Genomic DNA, 11950 nt, shown 5'->3' with positions numbered 1-11950 from the left:
TCATCAGATTGCTTCTACCTACTTTTTTCATGTTTTCAAAAAAATTTTCATTTCATTTTTTATAAATTCAATTTTGAATGACATATGTATCTTGGAAGTACACAAAACCTTTTTTGAAAAATGTGAAAATCATTCAAAAATATAAAAAAATGATAAGACAGTCAAAAAACCACAAAAATTTGAGAAAATGTCTCATTTGCGTAAAATTTTGCACAGACTGCTTGGTTTATTGAAAATACGTACCTACCAAGAATTAATCTCGGAAATTCTCAAAATTGAATGATGATTTGTCAAAACTGCAGAAAGTGTCATAAAAATTGTCAAAATTGAGCCAAAAAAACAGTTTTTATTTTCAAAATTCAAAGTACAAATTATCCTAAAAAAGTTGGGAAAAAAACAACAAAAAAAAAATCTCCAAGACCACAAAAACATTTTTTCAATTCCACTTTAGGCATCGCGTTGATGCTTCTCAATTTATTTTCGATTTTTGTTGTTTTTTGATGGTCTATCATTTCTTCATATTTTTTTGAATTAAGTATTTTCACATTTTTCAAAAAAGGTTTTGTGTACTTCCAAGATACATATGTCATTCAAAATTGAATTTATAAAAAATGAAATGAAAATTTTTTTGAAAACATGAGAAAAGTAGGTAGAAGCAATCTGATGAAATTTTCAAATTGATGAAATCCTAAAAAATGTTGTACAAAAGTTGAATCATGTACCCTTTCAGCGATCTGAGGGCATATTGATGATTCTAAATTTAACCCCTCGACTAGGTACATATACAACTTACTACATCGATATGTCACCCTACAAAACACCATTTGGGCATAAATTCGTGGAAACGTTTTCCTGACACCTTAAAATCAGCAATTTTCATAATTTCAACGAATTTGTGCCGACGTAAGTGACCACCAAAAAAAAAAATCAACTCCACAGGGAGATTCAGCATCTCAAACTCTGCCGATTGAGTGCTAAGGCTAAATTTTTAAAGTTGATTTTGGAGCTTTTAACCTGAAAAAAAAGAATTTTTAGCTAAAATGGCCCCACTTTGAGGCCACGTGGCTCAGCCCCATGGTGCCGCGGGGGGCTAAAAAATTTTTTGGGGTGGTTTCAACTCAAAAGGAACCACATATGTGAATTTCAGAAAATTCTGAGACCTACGTTTTTTTTCGACCCACCCTAATTATTATTGTTTGAAATAAAGTATTAATTATTCGACTAAATGTCTGATTAGTGACCATTCGCTGTTGATTTGTTGACGACGACGAGTGTTATCAATTTTGAATTTTATGAATTTTTCCAATCTTCAAAAAATCGAAACTTGAAAAACAGTCGAAACAGAAACTTTAAAGCTTGAAAAAAATTATAATTAAATTAAAAATTGAGTCATTGACACTTATGCATCACAACAAACAAAATATTATGAAGGAATGGTCATTAGTCATTACTCAATACTCATTAGTCTAAAAAAAATTTAAATTACATCGATTTAAAAAAAAGTGTGATGAATATTGCACCTCATCCGCCCGCAAGCTGACAAAATAACCAAAAGTTCGCCAAAATCTCACCGTTTACAAAAACTTCCACCAGAGCGCGCTCTGAAAAACACAAATTTTTGAACTTTTTCCACAGATTACACTCAAAGCTAAAGAAGTGTCGGTGAAAATTCGTAATTACTGGCTTTATTGAGCTTTCGATGCGGCATTGTTTTTTGAAAGCGTGATGCAGCTCTGAAAGGGTGATATTGTCGTATATTTTTACTTACGTTGTATGTAATTGTGCTGTAATTTAAACCATAATTGTGATTTATTTATTGTAAGTTAATTTCGGTGGCATTTAGTCATGTCTTCGACGGTGATTAAAGACGAGAAAGGTTAGTTACAACGCTTTTATTGTACCCAATTCCGTTACCTTTGATCTCGATTCTATGTTGTACGAACACTACGGTGTGTTAGCTTATTATTCGAAGCAAGCGAGAGAGAGAGATGGACGAAAACGAGATTGAGAGAGCATCTGCTCGTACGCACGTTTAAAACTAAACTTTGGCCTAAGTTCTCGAACCGCATGCTTAGTATTGAAGTTGAAAAACCTGACGGTGTATTGAAAGTGTTGCAAACGTCTATTCCAGGATCTTATATTCCTGCCAGTCAGAGACCCGATGGGACATGGCGTAAAGCAAAGCGAGTAAAAGACGGTTATGTCCCGCAAGAAGAAGTTCCTTTATACGAGAGTAAAGGAAAGCAGTGGGCTAATCAAAAATCGAAATATTCCGAAGGAATTGCCTATGTAAACGGACAACCCACCACTTCTACCATCCCAGGATTGATTGTTCAATCTGACGCGGGTACTATATAAATGAAATTAAAATAATGTTTTTAAATAAATCGTAGCAGCCTAAATACGTATCTGTTTACGTTTACGCGTCCCCTGTCCTGTTATAGTTATCATTTTTTTGTTTACGTAGGCAATTTTTATCACGTATCTAAATTCATTTTTCAGTTAACTATACTTTGATTCGTTTCGAAATTTTATGATTGGCTCGCTTGCTTTTGATTTATTCTTGTTGCGTTGAGCGTTTTCCCAATTTAGCCTTTGTTTATTTCGTTAGTTTGTGTGTGTGTGTGTGGTGAATTGGTCGCCTATATTGATGTCGTTTTTGATTTACAGGAAAAGAAAACAAAAAGAAGAAGAAAGAGAAGACCGAACCGAAAGGAGGCAAAGATCAGAAAAAAGCATTTGAAGTTATCGAACCTTTCCAACCGGTTAAAAAACCATCTAAACCTAAGCCCGATTCGAATCAATCTAAGAAAGATTCCGTTCCTAACGCAGGTACGTACAGTCATCTTTCACTACGTTTCTGTGTAATTAGCGATAAACTAATTTGTATATTTTTCTGTTCGTATAGCGAAAGGTAAAAAAGAAGCGCCTAAAACGCAATCCAACGCTAACGCAAAAGATAAGCCGCAGCCAGCTAAGCAACAACCTGCGAAGGGCTCACAGCCTAAAGACGCTGCTCCAAAACCCAAAGGTAACGCCGGCGGTGCTACAAAATCCAATGATTCTCAGAAATCGGCTAAACCTAAGCAAGCGAATAGTAACGCCAATAGCGTCTCATCGGCCGGAGACAAAGGCAAAAAGAAGGGTAAAAGTCAAGGTGGCAATGCCGGCTTGAATATCGACTTGAAAAACGTCGAGCCTACCAAGGATAACGCGACGAAAAGACTCAAGTAAGCGGTGATTCGTTCAGCCAAGTCGACCAGTTCGTATTTTATACTAACTAGTTCCTTTGTTTACACGTGTACAGGTATTTAAGGATGAAATTACATACGATCGAGTCGATGGAGAAGAAAGTGAAGAGTAGCGAGTTGGAATTAGATCCGAATCAGAAAGCGAAAGTGCAAAAGAAGAAAGAAATACAGAATACCATCAAAGCTGTCGAATATTCTCTGAAACAGGGAAGCAAAGGAGCTGGTCGTTGAGTTGGTGCGTTACAATACCACGAAGTTTTTGAACTGAATTCATCGTAACTGAGTAAACTTATCGAAATTTTGTTGAAAGTGTAGACCATTTTTTGTGAAACGATTTTATTCTAATTAAAAAACAAAATGAATTTTTTTATCATTGAAAAATATATGCTGCCAACTTCGATAGTTGACACGTTACATATTTTTTTACTGTATTTTTTCTTTTTTTTTTACTATTCATCGCAAGTGTACTTCTCTTTTCATACTGGCAATAGTATCTGTATACTGAAATTGTTTCAGTAATATTATCGATTGTTTAATTTACTTCAGTTTTCAGTGATAATCGTTTTCGTTTTTACCATTAAATGTATTGTTTTAATTTAAATGTTAACAAAAATGTATATGGTATAAAACACATATAACGCGCAATTTGATTGAAATAAAAGTATTATTTCTTCCGTAACGAATTCGTGTTTCGCAGTTTTTTTTTTATGGAACAGTTTCGTGTTGTGTAGTTTGGCATTTTTTATTCTAAATTCACGTTTGACTGATGAAGGTGTTGATTTTTTAGCTATCGCTTCATTCGCTTCGTATGGGAAGAGAAGTTCCGTGGTTTTTCGTACTGAAAATTTGAAATTGAATCGATGGGTTGATACGTTGATAGCCATTTATGTGGTAGCTCACGAAGAATTATGCTTAACGAGTTTATTTGCTGAAATTTATGATATTAAAATAGTAAGGTCTGGATTGCTCTAACTGGGATGGTCTCGAGTCATTCGTCGAAAATTTAGTCTTCTTGACCTAGACAGCAATTGAAAGATCTATTGCACCCCCCCCCCCTCGATCCTCTGGGACAACTTTTTTCTTAAAGGGGGAGTCCTAAGGAACATTTCTAGCCCTGGTACTCAAAAAAAAAGTGGCCCTACTTACAAAATGGCGGCCATTTTGATTGACAGGTCAGCCGAAATCGCAGATTTTGCGTTTCAACGTAGGACTTGCACGAACTTTTTCAAACTTTACAAAGGTAGATCGAAAGATCATGCAAAAATTCATCACCTGTCAAAATTTCAGGCGCTAAAGTGCGTTTTTCGATTTTTGGTGAATTTTTGAAAATCAAATTTAGGCCAAAAATGGGGGAAAAAATCAAAATTTTACCAAATTGACCAAGAAAGCTGAAATTTGGGATGATATACCCTATTTTCGACATGCCAAATCGATTGGAAACTGTTTCGAACCGTTTTGAGCAGTTCTGGAGCCTCCAGTAGATTTTTAAAACTCGAAATTCTCATCAAAATGGAGTTGGAAAGCTGAAATTTATTCTGCAAACTAATTTCAATGCGCTACGAAGTACTGAAGGAGGATTTCAAGTCGTGTTGGAGCCTCCAGCGATTTTTTGAAAATTACTGGAGCCTGTAGCAGATTTTTTAAACTTCAACTTTTACAAAATTTCATCAAATGGAGATGGAAAGCTGAAATTTACTCTACACTCCTATTTTAACACCCTTTGAAGACGAACTCAGGTTGGGTTCAAGTCATTTTGGAGCCTCCAGCGATTTTTTGAAAATTACTGGAGCCTCTAGTAGATTTTTGAAACTTGGAATTCCCGCAACATTTTACCAAATGGAATTGGCAAGCTGAAATTTACTTCATAAACTAATTTCAATCCTGTATGAAGAAGAGCATAGTCTGAAACCACTATTATCAAAATTTCAGCTACCCTAATTGATTTTTTGATTTTTGGCGAATTTTTAAAGTTCAAATTTGGGTCAAAAATGAGAAAAAAATCTAAATTTTACCAAATGGACCTAGAAAGCTGATATTCGGTGTATACCCTGTTTTCGACCTTTCAAATCAATTGTAAACGGTTTCAAATAATCGGGGAGCTCGCTTAAGGATCTATTGCACCGCCCCCCCCCCCCCGTCGATCCTCCTGGACAACTTTTTTTTTTTTTTTACATTTTATTTATTTCTTTCATACAGTACAATCTTATTAATAGATACATATTACGACCCCACCAGTACCTTTCGGTGACGGGGGAGTCCTAAGGAACATTTCTAGCCCTTGTACCTACTCAAAAAAAAAGTGGCAGCCATTTTGATTGACAGGTCAACCGAAATCGCAGATTTTGCGTTCCAACATAGGGCTTGCACAACATTTTTCAAACTGTACAAAGGTAGATCGAAAGATCAAGCAAAAATTCATCACCTTTCAAAATTTCAAGTGCTAAAGTGCGTTTTTCGATTTTTGGTGAATTTTTGAAAATCAAATTTAGGCCAAAAATGGGGGAAAAAAATCAAAATTTTACCAAATTGACCAAGAAAGCTGACATTTGAGATATACACTATTTTCGACCTGCCAAATCGATTGGAAACTGTTTCGAACCGTTTTGAGCAGTTCTGGAGCCTCCAGCAGATTTTTGAAACTCGAAATTCCCACAAAATTTTATTAAATGAAGTTGGAAAGCTGAAATTTATTCTGCAAACTAATTTCAATGCGCTATGAAATACTGCAGATAAATTTCAAGTCGTTTTGGAGCCTCCAGCGATTTTTTGAAAATTACTGGAGCCTGTAGCAGATTTTTTAAAATTCAACTTTTACAAAACTTCATCAAATGGAGATGAAAAGCTGAAATTTACTCTACACTCCTATTTTAACATCCTCTGAAGACGAACTCAGGTGGGTTCAAGTGATTTTGGAGCCTCCAGCGACTTTTTGAAAATTACTGGAGCCTCTAGTAGATTTTTGAAACTTGAAATTGTGGTTTCAAATGGTTTTGAAGCTTCCAACTTCTTTTTGGAAATTTCAATTTTCCAAAAAACGCCATACGACCTTACAAAAAAAGTCGCTGGAAGCTCCAAAACGACTTGAAATCCACCAGCAGTCGACTTCGTAGCGTATTGAAATTAGTTTGCAGAATGAATTTCGACTTTCCATCTCCATTTGATGAAATTTTGAGAAAATTTATAGTTTCAAAAATCTACTGGAGGCTACAGGAATTTTCAAAAAATCGCTGGAGGCTCCAAAACGACTCGAAATCCTCTTGCAGTCGACTTCATAGAATATTGAAATTAGTTTGCAGAATTAATTTCGGCTTTCCAACTCCATTTGATGAAATTTTGTGGGAATTTCGATTCTAAAAATCTGCTGGAGGCTCCAGAACTGCTCAAAACGGTTTGAAACGGTTTCCAATCGATTTGGCATGTCGAAAATAGGGTATATCCCAAATTTCAGCTTTCTTGGTCAATTTGGTAAAATTTTGATTTTTTCCCCCTCATTTTTCGCCTAACTGAATTTGATTTTCAAAAATTCACCAAAAATCGAAAAACGCACTATAGCACTTGAAATTTTGACAGGTGATGAATCCTATAAAACCACTTGAAACCACCATGCAGTCGACTTCATATTATTATTGTACTAAAATTAGTTTGCAGAATAAATTTAGTAATTTTCAAAAAATCGCTGGAGGCTTCAAAACGACTTGAAATTCACCTGCAGTCGGCTTCATAGCGTATTCAAATTAGTTTGCAGAATTAATTTCGGCTTTCCAACTACATTCGATGAAATTTTGTGGGAATTTCGAGTTTCAAAAATCTACTGAAGGCTCCAGTAATTTTCAAAAAATCGCTGGAGGCTCCAAAATGACTTGAAATTTGCCTGAAGTCGACTTCATAGAGTATTGAAATTAGTTCGCAGAATTAATTTCGGCATTCCAACTCCATTTGATGAAATTTTGTGGGAATTTGGAGTTTCACAAATCTACTGGAGGCTCCAAAACGACTTGAAATTCACCTGCAGTCGACTTTGTAGCGTATTGATATTAGTTTGCAGAGTAAATTTCGCTTATCCAATTCCATTTGATGAAATTTTGTGGGAATTTCGATTCTAAAGATCTGCTGGAGGCTCCAGAACTACTCAAAAGTCTCAAAACGGTTTGAAACAGTTTCCAATCGATTTGGCATGTCGAAAATAGGGTATATCCCAAATTTCAGCTTTCTTGGTCAATTTGGTAAAATTTTGATTTTTCCCCCTCATTTTTGGCCTGAATTTGATTTTCAATTTTCAAAAATTCACCAAAAAATCGAAAAACGCACTTTAGCACTTGAAATTTTGACAGGTGATAAATTTTTGCCTGATTTTTCGATCTACCTTTGTAGAGTTTGAAAAATTTTGTGCAAGTCCTATGTTGGAAGTTGGAACGCAAAATCGCAGATTTTGGCTGACCTGCCAATCAAAATGGCCGCCATTTTGTAAGTAGGGCCACTTTTTTTTGAGTACTGGGGCTAGAAAAGGTTCCTACTTCCTTAGGACTCCCCCTTTAAGAAAATAGTTGTCCCAGATGATCGACCGGGGGGGGGGGGTGGGTGCAATAGATCCTTAAGCAGTGCCTTAAGCCTCCCAGTTTAGGCCTAGGGTAGGTCGACATTTCAATGAAGTGTAATTATTATTATTAGTCATTTTCAAAGGATTTATTTTATGCGAAATTGCGAATTTTCTTCACAAAATAATTTCAGAATTTGAAAACACAAATTTTTACTTCTCTGAGTGAGTCTGAACGTCTGAAGGTCTGAACTGAACACAAATTTTTGAAAATTTTTGTTTCTTTTCTTTTCTTTACTTTACTGATTTCTTAAAAACACACTATATGGCCAAACTGGCCATTATTAAAAGTGATATTTGAAGATATTGTTTGGCAGCCCTGTGCCCTGTATGATCACAATCCTGATTTCTCTGATGTCTGATAACCTATTCTTATAGACAGTCTATACCTATTCTATTGTACACAATCAACATTGTTGAAGATTTATGTGCTGTTTTCAGTTTTTTTTCTTTTACAGCGATTGAAAATAGTACTGTACCTGCCCTGTGATAGAGATGAATCAATCAACTTCAGCTTTATTTCCTGAATCATGTTCGAAAGTAGAAACTTCAAGTTTGGATTGTCATTGTACCGTTGAAATCGTCTGGGGAAAATTCGCTTACTTGTGGACGGTAAAACATTTTGAGCAATATCATTTTAAAGCAACCAGCGCTCTGAGATCGTCTCTGTTCAGAATCTCCGATTATCCCGAATATGTGTGGAACTGGAGTTTATTCATTGCAAGACCAGGGCATGAATGCGATAATTACATCGGCGTAGGATTATCTCTGGAAAGCAGCGATGATCTCCGACTCCGAGAGGCACTCGCTGCGATGAAATTTTCTGTATTAGATCATGAGCGAAATGTACTATTTTCTCGTGTATACAATCACTTGTTTACAAAGGAAACTAAACAGTATGAATGCTCACAATATATTTCAAAGAACGCATTACTAGATCCCGATCCAAATAACAAATTACTCAAAGAAGACACGCTAATAATTCTCTGTGAATTGAAATTCACTCCTGTGAATAAGCCGGGCACCAAGTTATATCAAAACCCCAACCCTGAAATACGATCGACAATTTCTGACGATCTTTCGAAAAGCTTAGAACGTTTATTGAATAGTCAAAACTGCGTTGATGTAACATTTTCAGTTAATGGGAAGAATTTCGGCGCTCACAAAAGTATTTTAGTGGCACGAAGTCCAGTATTCGAGGCCATGTTCAAACACGATATGCTAGAGAATCGACACAGCGAGGTGAATATTTCGGATATCGATGGTGCTGTATTTGAAGCATTTTTACACTACATGTATACTGATAGAACTCCGGATGAAATAATGGCGAAAGAGTTACTTGTTGTAGCAGACAGGTATCAAGTTGATCGTCTGAAGCTAATTTGTGAAGAAATGATATCGAAACAATTATCGTTTAAGAACGCGCTTAATTTGTTATATTTTGCTGATCTACATTCGGCAGAAAGATTAAGAAAAAACGCTGCATTTTGTATCAAATCACACCCTGTTGATCTCATGTCAACTCAGTCGTGGAAAAATCTGATTCTAACATGTCCTCACTTATTTGATGTTGTAAATGGAGTGCGAGAAGTTGACAAGGAATCCGCAGATTCATTGTTGGAAGCTCTGATGATTCAACCCGTTAAGTCACCAGAGCTTCCAGTTCCATCCATGGATGGTACCTCTGCTAAACGGAAACGGACATGAAGTGAAAAACTTTATTGTATTGCCTAAGCGTCATTAGATTGTGTATTTATATAGGTACCTATGTTACTTTTCATATTTTTTTTTCTTCATTATGTCCTCCTACATACGTATCTATCGTCATCTTGATTCAAATTGTTCAGATTATGTCTTGCTATATAGAATAAAAAATATGTACCTACATGAACAAGGAAACTTTATTTTATGTTTCGCCATTAGAAAAATAGGTATGCAGAAAAAGAGAAAAAAAAGTTACCAAAATACACTTTAAATAACAGAAAAAAAAAACACAATAACTAAAGAGTAGGTAAATATGAGATGAGTTCAAGAATACTTCTAATTTTCACCCAATCACTTCCAACGGATTTAAGCATCTTACTCATCGAAAAAAATCTTCATCAAATCGTTCATCAAATGAGGACGAGACGTAGTCAAAACATTCCAAACTTCCGTTTCCTTGAAGTCCTTGCATTTGGAATGGTTCACTTTAATGAATCGTAGAGTACGCGCTTTCAAATCTTCAGCATGATGCATATCCGCCAGTATTAGAATCCTAGCCACGTTATCTGTAGATAATTTCTGGCACAAAACGTTTTCGCACATTATCCTCAACTCTTTCAGGTCGTATTTATCCGCAAAGGGTAATAATTCGAAGGCCGATTCTTCTATATTCTCCACCTTTCCCGTGTAAATATAGCGCATCATTTCTTGAAAAGTTTTCTGATCGATGTCTGCGATAACGATGCGACTTTTATTGTTTTCCTGCATATCATTTCTAAACATGGAGTTGAATACTGGACTGCGAGCGGATAAAATCGCCTTATGACCAGGGTAATTTTTATCCCCGACTGAAATGGTTACATCGCTGAAATATTCATCGTTGAGAATCTTCTCAAAGTCGAGTGAATGATCAGATTCGGAAATTTTAATCGGAGTCGAGACCAACGAGGTGGAAGTAGTAACAATGTCAGTATATCTCGTGTAGCTAACTTGGCAATGAATCGTTAATTTATCTTCATATAACCACTTCTCCATTTCCTCGATTTTGTCCAATTCAAAACAACACGTTTCTTCATCCTTTTTTTTGAAGTTGTAACTGAAAACTTTTTCGAGACATCTTTTCATTTCACACTCGGGTTTTATCAGAGAAATTTTCGCATTTCCAGATACCAGAACGTAAGTTACAAGAACGTCGTTAACAGGATACAAGGACACATCAACAGACACAATCTCGTTGTAAAGACTGGAATCAAAATTAGAATTTTCACGCATAAACATCACTTTGAAGGTTGAATAAAATAGCAGATACTTATTTCAACTCAAATAAACGAGTAATTTGAAGAGCTGATAGCTTGACCTTTCTCAATCTCAATCTCAACAAATACCCAGCTAATTCGATCATTTGAATTTACAGAGTGAAAAATTTAGAACCTACTTGCACTGCATCGAATGAGTCAAGTACCACTTTAAATCATCATCAACAGCTGAAAATTCGGCGGATTTCAGGACTGCTGAATTGATTTGGCTAAAAACTGAATATTTTTCAATTGTCCACGAGAAATTAAGGTTACTCGTTCTTGACGTCTTGATTTTTGTCGCACAGTGGTTACTCGCGGTTCCTTCAATTTGTGTTTCCGAGTTGGTATTAGCCATACTTCATGAGTTGAATCCGCAGAGAAGCTAGAAAAATTGTGAACTGTTGAAAATTTCAAGATACATGAGTACATGGACTAGGTGCTTAGGTACTTAAACTTATAAGACGAAGTAAAAAATTTAAGAAGTTTTGAAAATTTCATGTTTGGTACCTATTTGAGAGAGTTTGAAAGCAATGACCGTTCGAATCTGAGAGGATCTTTGCAAAATGACTAATTTCACCTTTCACGGTAGCAGGAAGGGCTTGTGCAATGTATTTCAAAGTGATCTCCAACAGTAACGTATAGGTTCTTCCTCAAAATGATACAAAAATTTTTGAAAAAGTGTTTTCAAAAATTTTCGATGAAAAATTTATTGCGGTTTTTGAATTTGATAACGAATTTTGATAAGATTATTATGTAAACAAACGCATAATTTTTTTTATAATGCACTCGTGACGCGTCCTGTCTCATTACGGTTGCAAAAAATGAGAAATCAAATTTTTAATTTTTTTTTCCAAAAAATTATTTCAATTTAATTCTTGATTTTTTCGCATGAAACCAATTTGACGATACAGATATCTGAATAATCTCATTTAATAATTATTTTTAACTGATATCCTGCATAATTTAAATAAATTTCAATTTCTAATTAGTAAATTCTAATTAAAAATAAAAAATCAATTTTTCAATAAAATGTCGTCGTCCAAAAAATGGCGCCCTGTTTCCAAGGGCAAGGAAACGTTCTCATTTTATTTATTTTATCTGTG

At 35.3% G+C, this 11950-nt stretch overlaps 3 protein-coding genes across 5 annotated transcripts; 2 read left to right on the top strand and 1 right to left on the bottom strand.

Annotated features, from left to right (window-relative positions):
• The first annotated feature begins 1692 nt into the window (after nt 1–1692).
• Nucleotides 1693–3934, top strand: Pym (partner of Y14 and mago). 2 transcript variants are annotated; one of them, XM_065366363.1, is made up of 5 exons: nt 1693–1876; nt 2132–2347; nt 2671–2832; nt 2909–3230; nt 3308–3934. In XM_065366363.1, the coding sequence occupies exons 1-5, from the start codon at nt 1846–1848 to the stop codon at nt 3480–3482; spliced, it is 906 nt and encodes a 301-aa protein (XP_065222435.1). In that variant the 5' UTR covers nt 1693–1845; the 3' UTR covers nt 3483–3934. The 2 variants fall into 2 exon arrangements, with proteins under 2 accessions (XP_065222435.1, XP_065222436.1); XM_065366364.1 differs by lacking the exon at nt 2132–2347 and having other exon boundaries at nt 1697–1876.
• A 4116-nt stretch (nt 3935–8050) lies between these two features.
• Nucleotides 8051–9924, top strand: LOC135847207 (speckle-type POZ protein-like). Its single transcript, XM_065366652.1, has one exon. The coding sequence runs from the start codon at nt 8341–8343 to the stop codon at nt 9550–9552; it is 1212 nt and encodes a 403-aa protein (XP_065222724.1). The 5' UTR covers nt 8051–8340; the 3' UTR covers nt 9553–9924.
• LOC135847208 (speckle-type POZ protein-like) lies at nt 9729–11587 on the bottom strand. 2 transcript variants are annotated; one of them, XM_065366653.1, is made up of 3 exons: nt 11355–11587; nt 10985–11245; nt 9729–10792 (listed from the first exon to the last, which is right to left on the bottom strand). In XM_065366653.1, exons 2-3 carry the CDS (start codon nt 11200–11202, stop codon nt 9925–9927), a joined length of 1086 nt encoding a protein of 361 aa, XP_065222725.1. In that variant the 5' UTR covers nt 11203–11245; nt 11355–11587; the 3' UTR covers nt 9729–9924. The 2 variants fall into 2 exon arrangements, with proteins under 2 accessions (XP_065222725.1, XP_065222726.1); XM_065366654.1 differs by having other exon boundaries at nt 10985–11229; nt 11355–11586.
• Between the last annotated feature and the right edge of the window lie 363 nt (nt 11588–11950).

Source organism: Planococcus citri, chromosome 5 (genome assembly GCF_950023065.1).
Source record: "Planococcus citri chromosome 5, ihPlaCitr1.1, whole genome shotgun sequence".
Classification (NCBI taxonomy): Eukaryota; Metazoa; Arthropoda; class Insecta; order Hemiptera; family Pseudococcidae; genus Planococcus; species Planococcus citri.
Note: the sequence above shows the minus strand (reverse complement) of the source record. Positions and strands in the feature narration are given on the sequence as shown.

Excerpts from the sequence above, each read along its gene's own strand:
- Pym (XM_065366363.1), top strand. The coding sequence starts at position 1,846 with ATGTCTTCGACGGTGATTAAAGACGAGAAAG. Across the intron at positions 2,833-2,908 it reads AGATTCCGTTCCTAACGCAG|CGAAAGGTAAAAAAGAAGCG; the intron begins GTACGTACAGTC and ends CTGTTCGTATAG. Across the intron at positions 3,231-3,307 it reads AACGCGACGAAAAGACTCAA|GTATTTAAGGATGAAATTAC; the intron begins GTAAGCGGTGAT and ends ACACGTGTACAG.
- LOC135847207 (XM_065366652.1), top strand. The coding sequence starts at position 8,341 with ATGAATCAATCAACTTCAGCTTTATTTCCTGAATCATGTTCGAAAGTA.
- LOC135847208 (XM_065366653.1), bottom strand. The coding sequence starts at position 11,202 with ATGGCTAATACCAACTCGGAAACACAAATTGAAGGAACCGCGAGTAAC. Across the intron at positions 10,793-10,984 it reads ACTCATTCGATGCAGTGCAA|TCTTTACAACGAGATTGTGT; the intron begins GTAGGTTCTAAA and ends TTTTGATTCCAG.